Raw genomic sequence first — 12,585 nt, 5'->3', positions numbered from 1 at the left:
TTCACTTGTGAAGACGGCTCAGACCAAGTGAGGGGTTCGGAAGGGGGTTGGTTGGTTCGGAAGGGGGTTGGTTGGTTCGGAAGGGGGTTGGTTGGTTGGTTGGTTTGTTGGTTGGTTGGTTGGTTGGTTTGTTGGTTGGTTGGTTCGGAAGGCGGCGCGCAGAGCAGCCCCGCGCCATCCCTGCGATGCACTGCCGCGGGGGCGGGGCATGGCGGCTGGGGGTGGGGCTTAGAAGGCGGGGCCGGGGGATTGGCTGGGAGCGGGGTCATGTGAGCGGAAGGCGCGAGTTGCCATGGCGAGGGAGGCATGGCGGCGCCCTGTTGGGTGTTGCGGTGCTGCTCGTGCCGCCGCTTCCAGGCGCAGCAGGTGGGGTGCGGGCCGATGGGCCGGGAGCGCGCTGCGGGCCGCATCTGACTCCCTCTGCTCCTCCTAGGCCAAGCGGAGCCGGAAGTGGAGCTGCTGCGTGTGCGGACAGCGGCAGGCCCTGCAGAAGGTGAGGGGCCGGAAGGGCCGGGCAGCCTGTGGTGGCAGGGGGCGCCGAGTGGTGTTGGGAGCGCTGTGTGGTGTTGGGGGCGCTGTGTGGCTCGGCGCGCTGAGGCGCGGCGTCACGTCCTGCTGTTTGTTCCCTGCTGGGCGCTCCCTGCCTCTGTGTTACTTCTGCAGGTCTACGGGCAGGGCTCCGGCCGGGACTGCAGGCTGCACGTCCAGAAGCTGAACTTGCTGCAGGGTGAGGCGGAGGAGGCCGCTGCCCGCACGGCTCGGTAGGTAGGGGCTCGTAGGGCTGCTGGGCTGCTCTCCCTGCTGAGCGCGGTTCTGCCCTGTGGTAAAGCCCAAACGTGTGCCATCCGTGTCACCCACCTCTCGGTTACACACCGCTGGATTTAGCGTCCTGGCATGCTGCTTTGAACGAGGGCTTCTTTCAGATAAGATCGTTATTGTGTTGGTTAGGCCTTTGCCTGTTAAAATATGTGGAGCAGAGTTTTTATTTGTTTGGTTAATCTCTTTTATTGACAGAAATGCATTAGTGCAAACATTTGGGTGTAACTCCTCCTGGGCTGGAAAATCTTAGTGAGGCTTTCCTGTTTATTTCACCCCAGTCTGTTTATTAATTGCCTAATTGTGAACTGAGCTTGAACTTGTAGAGCTTCCTCTGCACTCAGGGTTATTTTCAGAGATGAATCAGAGGCAGTTAGATAACTTTGTTGTGTAATGCAGTGCTCCAGGGTTAAGTTTTGGGAAGAAAACTCTGTGTTTGTTCACCTTATGAAAAAAAAAAAAAGTTGCTGTTCACAAACATTATGAAATAAATTCCCTGTTTCCTTGCTTGCTTAGGGCATAATCAGTGGTTTTAAGCTGTCATCCCAAAAGATACGCTGTTCTATCCCTAATTACGATCAATTAAAAATTGTCAGTTCATGGCTAGTGGCTTTCGATCAGAATCATTTGTATGGGAGGAAAGCAGACTAACCTCCAATACAGTATAAACAGTCGATTTGCAGACTGGATTAGGAACTCCAATTTAAACATCTGTTTCAGGCACAGAGAAGAATGTGAAAACGACAACAGAAATGCAGCAGTCCTTCATGAGAACAGTTTGGTGCAGCAGGTGAGACACCTACAAAGCTGGAGTAAATACCTAGCCATGCTGACCTGGGGAATCAAAGTGAAACCAGTGATCCCTTTATATTAACACAGCTGAGATGATAGTGTGTATATACAGGCTGCAGGAGAGATGTAGAATGTGATGCAAACAGAAACTTTCTGCTCTACCCGGATGCTGAACCTGGGAACAAGATAGAGGAACGTGTCCTAAAGTGACTTGTCGCTGGAGGCATTCAGCACAAATGTGACAATGCCAGGGTTGAGAATCTTGTATTTTGCTGTTTTCAGTAATTCTCCAATGTTGTAGGGGGGAAGGACAGAAGTCAGTCGCTGGAGTAAGTATCTGGACAAGGGCAGTGAAGATCAAGAGGAGGAGGAAGAGGAAGGAAGTACAGAAAGGCAACAGTTCTGTTCTCGGAGGAAGAATGCTGTGGAAGAACGAAGGTACAGTGATACAGGCTGGCATTTCAGATGACAACAGAAAGAACTTTTTTTTGTAATTCCTACCTTTAAGTGTAGTTAAAGGGTTGTGGGAGATATTTTATTATAGCTGAACAAAGTACAGGCTGTAATAAACAGCGTGGCTTGACTTCTGTTGCTAGGAGTTTGCTTTTCATGAGCATTTATGGTGACTTGTTTGTGATAAAAATAACACTGGAGTTAACCAGGCACCTTTCTGTGTGGTTCTTTTGATCAGGAAAAAGCAGGAGAGTTTCCTCTACAGTGATGTTCAGGAGAACTCAGAGGAAGATGGTGCTTTCCAGTTTACCTATCAAGCCAAAAAGGTTAGAATCTCTTGAGTATTTTTAGCTGTAGAAGACTAAAGCAAAACAGTGTTTTCCTGGTTCCTTTCATGTCATTGTAACTTTGAAGTTTTAAATGTCTTCCTCTGCTCTAATATTGAATGAACGGGGAGAAGCAGCAAATCGTATTGTGACTTTCTCTCTGCAGGGTTTTAGTCAGGTATAAGCAAATGCCATCTGATATAAGGTAAAAGTGGTTTGGCCAGATTCCTCCATCAGTGCAACTGTTGTCAGTTCTGTTTTGCTGTTGTTGAGCATCAACGCCTTGCATAAGACACAGCTATGGGGTTACTGTAATTATCTGCCCTGCTAGTTAAGTTGCCTTGAGTCTTCACAGCCCAGAGTTCATAGATCCAGCTCTGCTTCAGATTGCTGGTGAAAACATAAATGTATTTAAAGGACAAGAGTGCTCTTTCTTTGCCTGTTTGTTGGTACACATGCTGCATTTCCAACCAAGCTCTTTCTTTCTCTTGTTACAGCACAAGAAGTGTTCAACAGCAGTGCCTGATGGAGATGATGGAGATGCTGTTTCTGCAGACAATGGTGTAGTGCCGACTGTCTTTGAGTCCACAGTGCCACAACAGAACAACCAACCCCCAGCTGCTTGTACCAAACCCTCCAAGTGGGAAAAGTATCTCTCCTGTTCTAACAACTGTAGTGAAAATGCTGTTATGGCCACCTTGTCACCACAGGATGGCAGTGGAAGGTTGGGACTACACAGCACCACTGCTGTAAGTAAGGCCACTGCACATTTGGAGCAGGTTCAAAGTGCTCTACCTCTAGGTACAGATTTTGAATCTAAGAAGTGCATAGCTAGCACCGAGCAACTTGCCTTAAAACTGCCTGGCAGCATGCAGCCCAGCATCAATTGCTCAGGTGAGAACGATGCGTTGGCCAAAGAAGCTCCAAGTCAGGTGCTATGGGCTGGAGCTGGTGACTGCAGCACTGGTAGCAGAACTCCTGCACCCAGCCTTGCGAGGCCCAAGCCTCACACCACTTCTTGTGAACGCCTCTTCTGCACAGGTGATGACTTCAGTGATGATTTCTGAGAAACTTGGGCATCTTCACCATTGCTTTTCTGTCTGTCTGTTGTGTGGTTGGCTTGTATACTGTGCACTGAAGCAAGATTTTGAAGTGAAGGTAGCTTTAAGAGCACTATTAAAGAAGTTGCTTAAAGGCTATCTAGCTGTGTTCTGTTGGGAAAGACTGATCCAAGAAGTGCTACATTTGCACAGTGGTGTCTAGCAAGCATATTAGAAGTGAGAATGGAAGGAGGGAGGGAGCAGAGGTGCATCCAAGGCTTTAGGGATATCTGACTGGTACAGTTCAGTTCTGTGATGAATTCCCCACTGTAAACTGCAGCTCTTTTTCCTTGTTCTAGCTCTTTGTTTACATCACCCACAGCAACTCTTTCTTCCAAAGCTACTGTGCAGGCTTCAGAGCCAAGCATTTGATTTCCCTTCACAAATGAACAGCCCTAAGGGTCTGCTCAAAGCCCAACTTATGGGCAAGAAGCAGACTGCCACAGTGCTGGGCTGTCTGTTATACTGGGAGTCACCTGACATGGAAATCATGTGCTCTTGGCCTGGACCTTCTATCTTATAATCAAGTTCCAGTTAACAGAGTAGAACAGTTACAATAATTAAACGCCCACAAACTCATCACCAGTGAAAGAGTGGCAGTATTTATTTCTTCCTCCACACTACAAGCACTTAGGAACATGAAACAGAAACCTTTAACAGAAGATGCATTTCTAGAGTTAACTGTACCACGTTATTTTCTTTCAGTTAGAAGGAAACTAGTTTTTGTTACACGGACTACTACAAGTTAGGAGGCTGCTTGGAATACTGGATGGCATCTAGTGCTGCCCCGATGTCACAGTTCTTTGTCTGCAGGAGTCGAGTGAGCCATCCACCCTCATCAGAGAAGCCCATAGAGAGCATCTGGGACAGGGATTCAATCAAGCGAGGGTCTGCTTCTGTTAAGAGAATGACAGTTTGAAGTTAAAATGCTTCACATTCATAGCAAACCAGACAAGGCTGTGGAATCACACGGTAGGCTGGCACTAATCCTAGCAGATCTGGCATAGCTGACAAGCACTGGAAGACACTCCTGTGTATCCTATGAGGCAGACATTTTGAGGTACAGCATATGTAACTGGTAAGGAAACAGCTGAGTTAGATCTGTCTGTCCTTGCTGTACACGTCAGTGCTGGTGGTTTCAGTTAAGTGACCTGGCATACTTCTAACAAGCTCTTGCCAGAGAAGCCTCTTAAGTCACAGGATGTACTTCTACAGCCTGCATTAAAAGGCTCTCAAAGAGTCCACAGCAAGGACACTGTTTAGGAGACCACCTTTTTCATGCTGCTCAAATGGCATGTTAGTACCAGTTTAGGACTTGCTGCCCCCGTTCAAGCAGAGAATATGCCTGTTCCTAACAGCATGCAGAGTGCTGCCCGAGCACAAGTTACAATTTAACTTGTCCAGATGTGAGCTTGGTTCCTAAGCAGGTTTGCTTATACTGGGCAAGTTGGCAATAACTGAGAGCAACTTTCACCCACGTGAAACCTGCATGCATTCTCATACCTGGTGGGAGATGTGGGTAGAGTGCAGCCTCTCTCAGCCCTGTAGGTCCTGCCTGGGGAGCTTCCTGAGCTACATCTAAGGAGCTGGGATCATCTGTCTCTGGCATTTGTAGAGACTGCAGTTCACCTGTGGAAGGATCCACTTCTTTGGAAGATAAGTGGGTCCAGTCCTCATCACCCCCTGATGAACTGCTTGACTCGCTGTGTTCCTGAAATGGAAAGAAAGGAGGTCCAGTGCTGCAGTGCTTTCCAGGTAGGATGCATGCTCTTACTATCTGCTTTTAATGGGTAGAATTACCTTCACAAGTCCCACCTTTGCTGTAAAGCAGTAAAGCAAAGGTGCCATATATTATCTATCTGCTGACAACTGACTCATCAATCTCACAACACATACCAAATTACTCTCTCTCCAGTAAAGCCTCACCAACCATATTAAATTAGTGCAGTGTTTCTTGTACCTGGGACTGGAGGCTGCCATCTTCCATTTGTGTGGGCACAGGATCTATCACCATGTCTTGTATCTGCTCTGCAACATTGCTTACTACCGTAGCAGAATCTGTGCTATTCCAGTATGGTTTGGTCTGGCTGTTCTGGTTAAGAGTACTGCTGCTTGACTCAGCATTGTTACTCTCTTGATTAGGAGGAGCAGGAGTCACTTTGCTTCTCTGTCCTCCATGTTCCACATCAATATCAACTTCAATACCTAGGGACACATTTGAGACCAAGAAAAAACGTTACATTTTCTGAAAGCACAGTTCTAAGAAAAAGTACACATTAATCCTGGACTGAATGCTGCAGCATGATAAAACTGTAATCCTACAGTTTTCCATATAATATGTATGAATTCAAGTTTGTGAAGCATTCTTTTAGTAAGCTTTGATGCACCAATTAGTCATCCTCCACTAAATAGACAGGCCATATATTTAGAGGGTCAAGGCAGAACTTAAGTATGCCTGCCTAAGCAAAATATCACTGTAACATGATTTTAAGTCATTGGTGACTTGGGGTTATATAATTAATCCCTTCCTCAGCTCCTTACAAAGGACTCTGAAAAGGCACTGAGTGGATGGCCTACACCCAAACAATTTTAGTACACAATAATTTAAGGCTTTGAGGCTTAGTAGCACAAAGTGGTTCTGGTACCAACCACAACAGCTGGCTGCTGCTCCTGGTGGGAGCAAAGCCAGTCTCAGGGATGGGGATGACACACTGTAAGCCACTTACCCAGGGGGCTCAGAAAAGCTGCCACACTCTCCCCAACATTCTTTAAGAAGGTGACATTGGGGTCCTGGGGCTGGCTGTTAGTAGAAGCTTCTAGAAGAATAATTTGTGTTAGTACACATAGCAGCCCACAGGGAAAGAGCACATCCCCAGGAATTCTTGGTGCTCGTTTTGTGTCACTCGTCTGCACAGCACAGAGGCAGCAGAGAGACCAAAACCACCTCTGGAACAGACCAGTGGCATGAGCACTGTTAAGGCTCATCAGCCATGCTGAAAGGCACATCTAAGAGCAGAGCAGTGACATGCTTGACCTAATAGCTCTGCTTGGTCTGGTTCCAAATAATCCCTCTGTAGACTCATGTATTCCATGGCCACAAGACACACCAGAAGTGAAGCGTCCTGAAAGGGGCTAATTATTTCACACCAATTAGATTAGTTCCCATGTCTCTTTTCGCACCCAGATTCCACACTGTGCTGTGAAGTCCCAGCTACTCTGCTCCTCCAGCACTGCTCTCCTTTACCAAACCACCTCCTCTTACCTCCAGCAGCAGGTGGACTGGAGGCAGCAGCACTGGCTTGGGCTTGTTCCGAGTTCTGGCATGGAGCTGCAGGTCCAGGATACCCCCAGCAGTGCATCCAGGGGAAGGGTGGAACGCCGTGCCGCATCTTACGGAGCCAGCGCCCTCTGGGAAGCCACTGCAGAAGGTGATGTTTGTGGGGCAAGTGAAACTTCAAGCTTACATCTGGGTAGCATCCCATTCGTTGGTTCCGCTCCCTAAGTTTTGCTCACCTCAAACGGATTCAGCAGCGGGCTCTGAAACATCACCATGTTGTGCTCCTTGTGGATGCCTTTCCCCTCGCAGGTGCTGCACAGGTCGTAGTCAGGGCAGACGGTGCACTTGAAGCGAGCACCCACCACCGGCCCCTCGCAGCCGTCGCAGATGACGTTGGGGTGCACCATGTCACGGGGAGGCTCCTGGCTGCACTGCGAGCGATGTTCACGCCTGCACTCCTTTTTCTCTATTAAGGAAAGGGAACTTTGCATCAAGAACGAGGGTACTATTTAAAGGCTGGAAATCGGGCAGAGGAGAAGGAAACACAAACAGCCCTTGTCACAGCAGTATTGACTTACTAGGTCAGTTTATTTTTACACTGGCTGCCAAACGCAAGCTGAGGGCACATAAGAACACTGACCAAGTGCAAAGGGGTGTTACAAGCATACCTGCGCCTCAAACAGCATGCCTCACCCCTAGCACTCTGCATTGGTTTAGATTAGTGCTGCACCACCCTGCTTGGTGTGTCGTCCTACTTTGTGAAGTGCTGTGAGAATGGAACGCTTCTTGAGAGGGCTCAGCAGTGCCAGGAGACACAGCAGATGAGAACTGAGACAAGAAGGGAGGCTTACATGACTCGCTGCATGGACTGCACGTAAAGCTTTGCAGGTTCCCAAGTGAACAGAAGGGACTGAGGAACAACGTGCTTAGGAATAAGCTGGATTTTGGGCCCCTTAGCATGTTACAGCACCTGCTGGCAGTACAGCAGGGGGTTCACAGGACCAGCCCAAATACACCAGCTCTCACTGTGCCAACCAAGGCCCTGGAGCCAGGAGGAAGCCCTGGGCAGGGTGGGTTTATGCCCTGTCATTACCCTGCCCTTCATTTAACCTCCCCTCTGAGCTGTGGTGTGAAGATGAGGGACAGAACGGGGATTTTCCCAGTCTCGGAGCCCAGCCAGCAGCACATCGAGCCAAAGCACTCGGTGCCACCAGGGCTGCGAGGCGTTACCTCTGATGTACACGCGGAAGACCCCGTCCTGCACATAAGGCATGGCCATATCCAGCTCCTCGTCGGTAGAGAACGCGATCAGGTCCCCGTCTTCATCTGGGTAGGGCAGAGGACCCCGTCAGGCGCTCGGCCCACGGGGCAGAGGGACACCGCGCCGCCAGGCCCGCCCCACCTCCCGGCCCCGGCGCGGGCTCCCGGCGGCCCCGACCCGCGGGGGGAAGCCCCCCGCCCCGCTCACCCTTATAGTGCATGCGGAACGCGGGCGGCGGCCCGGCCCGCAGCAGCCCCTGGAAGAGCTCGGCGACGCGGTCGTGAACGGCCTGATAGCGGACAGGCGGCATCAGGGAGAAGCGGCGGATCTCGCGGGTCGCATCCTCCTTGCCCAGCAGGTAGGCTTTCACCGTCAGCGCCGCCATGGCTGTGGCGCAGCAGGAATTGCCGGCGGGACGCGGGGCTGCGATACGCGCTGCGGGGCGGGCGACTCGGGGCGGGCGGGGTGCTGCGCGCCCCTGTCTTATAGCGCCGCGCTGCGGGATGGGCGGAGCTGGGTTTGGCCACGCCCCCTCCCGCAGGCCACGCCCATTTGGCCTGGCGGCGCCCGCGGCCTGCGCTGCCGGGAGACTGTAAATAGAGAGACGTTATTCGTCCCGAAAGTAATGCCTCCTATTTTTCTCCGTGGGAGCTACAGCAGCTACAGAGAGCACGATGACACTGTTCGATAGAGCAAGTTCTCAGCTACAAAATGTTGTCACCACCACAGTGCTATGTGTTTTCACCAGTGATGAACAAGAGCCTGCGTGCTGCTCTCATAAAATCCTGTCCTGCTGGAGGTGACTGCTGTCACTGTCACCGCTGCTGAAATGCACCACCCACCGCCATGCTGTGCTCACAGCCACTCACTCATCTCCATAAACACTCAGCAGGCATTGGTGAATGTCAGCGAGCACCACTTCTTCAACCTCTGCTGCCATCCTGCCACCAAACAGGAGGCATTACTTTTGGAGCAGCCCTTGTATGTCGGTTGTGTAGCACTGATTTCCTCCAGCCCGTGGCCTGGATGCCCAGCTTGGGCTGAGATGATAAAACCGTAGAACCTGTGCTGTGATGCGGTGCCCTTTGCAGCCAAGCACAGGGTAAGCGTTAGTTTCCATGCGCCAAAATGCGGCCTGCCATGTGGGTCTGTCCTTGGCCCACGTGAGGCAGTTTTGAGATCGCAGCGCTCTTCTGGAAAGCAGCACTCATGCAGCATGAGGTGACAAGTGAAAGCTTGATGTGAGCCACGGCCTGGGCATCAACACCAGGAATCCTTGTGCTCCTCCATGTGAACTTCAATCCAGTAAACATGGAGAACGTCCCATCTCTGTGCTGCCTGCTGAGTCACGCTGGGCCCTCTGGCTGTGACATCACTCACTTTCTCAAAACACAAAGAAAACAAGGCCTCGGCTGGGCCCCGGTGAGCTCAGCTCATGGTCACGGGATGGGGTGACTCAGCGTTCCCTCCTCCTCCTTGAGGTGGGGATTTCCTTCTCCAGGCCCTGACTGGTGTTTCCCCATGGCTGGGGCCCTGCTGTGCTCCCATGTATTCCCACGGCACTCCCTACATCCTCTCATCCCACAGCTGGACAGATGAAGGATGTCTCCCCACCAAACCCCACCTGCACACAGCTCTGCAGCCTGAGATTTGGCTTGAGCTCATGTTAACTTGAGCCTATATTAACCCAAGCTTGGCATTCATTTGGCAGCATTGAATATTTTCTTGCCATTCTTTAGGAATCATGCTCCATCAGAACAATCCTTGCTCAAAAAACCCCTTGGCAACCCCGGTTATGAGCAGCTCCCCAGATGGATGGAGCAGAAGGACAGCAAAGCGGACGGGAATAAAACTGCTCCAGTTTCACGATTCCAAGTTGCAGAGGAAGGGCTCAGAAAAGAGCATTCAGCACCCCTGCAGCTCTGCTTCCTCCCTCCACCCACCTTCTGCTGGAAAGTGTTTAAAAATATTTGCTGAGATTGCTGCTCCGAAGGCCCAATCGTCAAAAGTGCTCCTTCTGCTCAAGCTCTGCGCTGTCACAGCAAAGCCCCGCTGGGATTCAGCTCCCGTGCTCACAAACCACAACAGAGGCTGCTGGCAGTTCTCCAGAGGGAATCATTATCCAAGCCACCGCCCCACCACCCTGCACCTGGGCGAGGGGGAGGGTTTGCCCTGAGCAGAGCTGCAGAGAGCAGGTGCTGGTGCTTTCCAGAGGCTTCTGGAGAGGGATCCTCCGGATGTGCGAGGTCAGATGCTGATGACTCACCCTGCCCCGTGACTGCTTCCTCCTCCGGCCCTGCAGAAGGGCTGCCTGCCCTCCTCTATGCCTCCTTCAGCCTCACCAGGGCTCCCACCCAGCCCTGAGGCAGCTCCTGGTGTCCAATCACCATCATGATTAACAATGCATAACATAATGAATAACAAAAAACACCTTGCATCCAGCCTGCTTCCAGGGTGTCACAAACACATGCTCACACATACATATATATGCACACATCAATAGGTAGGTGTACATGCATTAATACAGAAATACATCTCTTTTTTGGTGGTAGGATCATGTTCAGAAACATTGCTTAGGAAAACTGTGTGGGCAGAAGGGGAAGCCAAGCTGTCTTTTTGCTGTCTCATTTTGAGGTCTGGTTTTCCTGAAGCTGAGCTCTGAACCTGGTGGTGTTTACATAGGATCAGAACCATTCTTCACTGGTGTAACACAACACTTCTTTTTAAGGGAGGAAGAGCAGGCACTGAGCAAAGAAGACAGGAAGAAGGTGCAGATAGCAAGCATGGAGTCAGCATGCATCTATGCCATGAGAGGACATCAGAGCTCTGTGCTTGCACAGGTGAGATGGTGCTTTTTCCAACCTACATTCCTTACCTGGAGTGAGTGCTGTGTTCAGAATGTGATTTGTGACTTTTGCCCCGAATGAGAACCTGAAGGCAATAATGTCTGAATGCGGCAGCCTATGGGCACCTGGCAATGAGGTCACTTTGTTGCTGATGAAATAGCACTGTGCTGATGCAGAGCAGCTGGGCCAGAGTCAAGCTGGGGTGAACGACTCTTCAGAGAACCAGACAAAATCAGCTATCAATCTGCACTGCATTCTGAATCTGGTTCTAACACGCATTTCTCCTAATTTCTGTCACGGCCTTAACTGTGGGCAGCTCACAGTGTGCAAACCAAGCTCCTGCAGTGTGCTCAGTGCTGCCAGCACCGACAGGACAAAGGTCACCGGGCTCTGTTTGCTGTTTGGGTTTTTGAGTGTTTGCAGTTCACAATTCAAACTTTGCTTAAAAAAAAAAAAAAAAAAAAGAATGACAAAATAAAGCCAAAACCGAGGTGGGGGCGGGGAGGGCCTTTAGGAGTCAAGGTAAACTTTGCCACCAATACAAACGTCACAGGGGCTGAAAGTTGCGCTCTTATTTTTCCAATGAAAGCCCAAGGTTTTATCATGCCGTGGTGTGGGGAAGCTCATTTATTTCTTCAGCCTTTTATGAAAACAAAATACAACAGAGAAATTAGATTAAGCCCTATCCTTTGAAAGGAGTCTAATTGGTCGTCTTGGAGAAATCATTGTTTTTCTTTCCCACTGCAGGTGCATCGCATATCCCAAGCAGTGGGAGCATTTTGCACATTTGGAAACAGTCCCTCAGCATCTGATTCTGATTCTGATGATTCTGGTGCAGCAGAACACATCCTGGTATTGCCCTGAACTCAGCAATGATCATAGGGCTCAGCACTGCTCCCACCCGCAGCTCTCTGGAGGGGTTCCCCCATTAACTGCAGCTCCTGCAGTGCACATCAAGGTTTCAAAAAGTGATTCATTGCCCAAAATGGGGAAGGGATGCAGGGCTGCCTAATTGCCACCCCGTGTGTATGGCTGCTGTAATGCAGCGATGCTGCAGCTCTGGGAGCCCACAGTGCGCTGCCTTTTCAGCCCAGCCTCACTGTGCAGCTCACAAGGAAACGAAGCTGAGCCCATCAGCAGAAGACTGATGAACTGAAGAACAAGCTAACTAACATTTATATCTGATTTCTTCTGTCCTGCCCAGCAGCTGAAGGTGGACTCTGTGCAAGGTGTTTCTGCACCCACTGCACTATACACAAAGATATGTGTACACAATGCACACCTGTATATAGAGAGACAGACAGACAGACAGGTGCATGTAGGGATATGTACCCCTGCACTCACTTTCATATGCACACATCCACACAGACCTGTGCGGGCACCTTTGCATGCGTGCATTTCTATGTCAGGATTTATGTGTGCACACACATATACATGTGTGCAGCTATGTGCATAAACGGAGTATAGAGGTAGCTGCCATTGTATATGCAAACCATGTGCACATGAGTGCATAAGTACACACACACATGCACACACACAGAGATGTATATACACGTACACACACACAGAGATGTGTATACATGAACACACACACGTACACACACACACAGATGTATATACATGTACACACACACACGTGCACGCACGCACTCCATCGCAGCTGCCATGCCGCATTCCCCCACATGGGGGCGCTCTCCGCCCGCGCCCCTCCCGG

The 12,585-nt window shown here is 50.3% G+C and overlaps 2 protein-coding genes and 1 long non-coding RNA gene across 5 annotated transcripts; 2 read left to right on the top strand and 1 right to left on the bottom strand.

Annotated features, from left to right (window-relative positions):
- The first annotated feature begins 279 nt into the window (after nucleotides 1-279).
- Nucleotides 280-3,586, top strand: MRNIP (MRN complex interacting protein). The gene is made up of 7 exons (XM_052684808.1): nucleotides 280-366; nucleotides 434-493; nucleotides 664-761; nucleotides 1,537-1,606; nucleotides 1,910-2,046; nucleotides 2,300-2,387; nucleotides 2,885-3,586. The coding sequence occupies exons 1-7, from the start codon at nucleotides 307-309 to the stop codon at nucleotides 3,452-3,454; spliced, it is 1,083 nt and encodes a 360-aa protein (XP_052540768.1). The 5' UTR covers nucleotides 280-306; the 3' UTR covers nucleotides 3,455-3,586.
- Nucleotides 3,587-4,073: 487 nt separating this feature from the next.
- On the bottom strand, nucleotides 4,074-8,495 carry SQSTM1 (sequestosome 1). Of its 3 annotated transcripts, none has more exons than XM_052684807.1 (8): nucleotides 8,233-8,495; nucleotides 7,995-8,090; nucleotides 7,001-7,230; nucleotides 6,750-6,906; nucleotides 6,214-6,303; nucleotides 5,448-5,692; nucleotides 5,117-5,198; nucleotides 4,074-4,383 (listed from the first exon to the last, which is right to left on the bottom strand). In XM_052684807.1, exons 1-8 carry the CDS (start codon nucleotides 8,408-8,410, stop codon nucleotides 4,226-4,228), a joined length of 1,236 nt encoding a protein of 411 aa, XP_052540767.1. In that variant the 5' UTR covers nucleotides 8,411-8,495; the 3' UTR covers nucleotides 4,074-4,225. The 3 variants fall into 3 exon arrangements, with proteins under 3 accessions (XP_052540767.1, XP_052540765.1, XP_052540766.1); XM_052684805.1 differs by having other exon boundaries at nucleotides 4,991-5,198; nucleotides 8,233-8,493; XM_052684806.1 differs by lacking the exon at nucleotides 6,214-6,303 and having other exon boundaries at nucleotides 4,991-5,198; nucleotides 8,233-8,494.
- Nucleotides 8,496-10,397: 1,902 nt separating this feature from the next.
- Nucleotides 10,398-12,562, top strand: LOC128081492 (uncharacterized). The gene is made up of 3 exons (XR_008207206.1): nucleotides 10,398-10,659; nucleotides 10,754-10,865; nucleotides 11,619-12,562. It is a non-coding gene; the product is annotated as an uncharacterized LOC128081492 (long non-coding RNA).
- The last annotated feature ends 23 nt before the right edge of the window (nucleotides 12,563-12,585 follow it).

The sequence above is a fragment of the Tympanuchus pallidicinctus genome, unplaced genomic scaffold (assembly GCF_026119805.1).
Source record: "Tympanuchus pallidicinctus isolate F22 unplaced genomic scaffold, pur_lepc_1.0 scaffold21, whole genome shotgun sequence".
Taxonomy (NCBI): Eukaryota; Metazoa; Chordata; class Aves; order Galliformes; family Phasianidae; genus Tympanuchus; species Tympanuchus pallidicinctus.
This window is presented reverse-complemented; position numbering and strand designations above follow the sequence as displayed.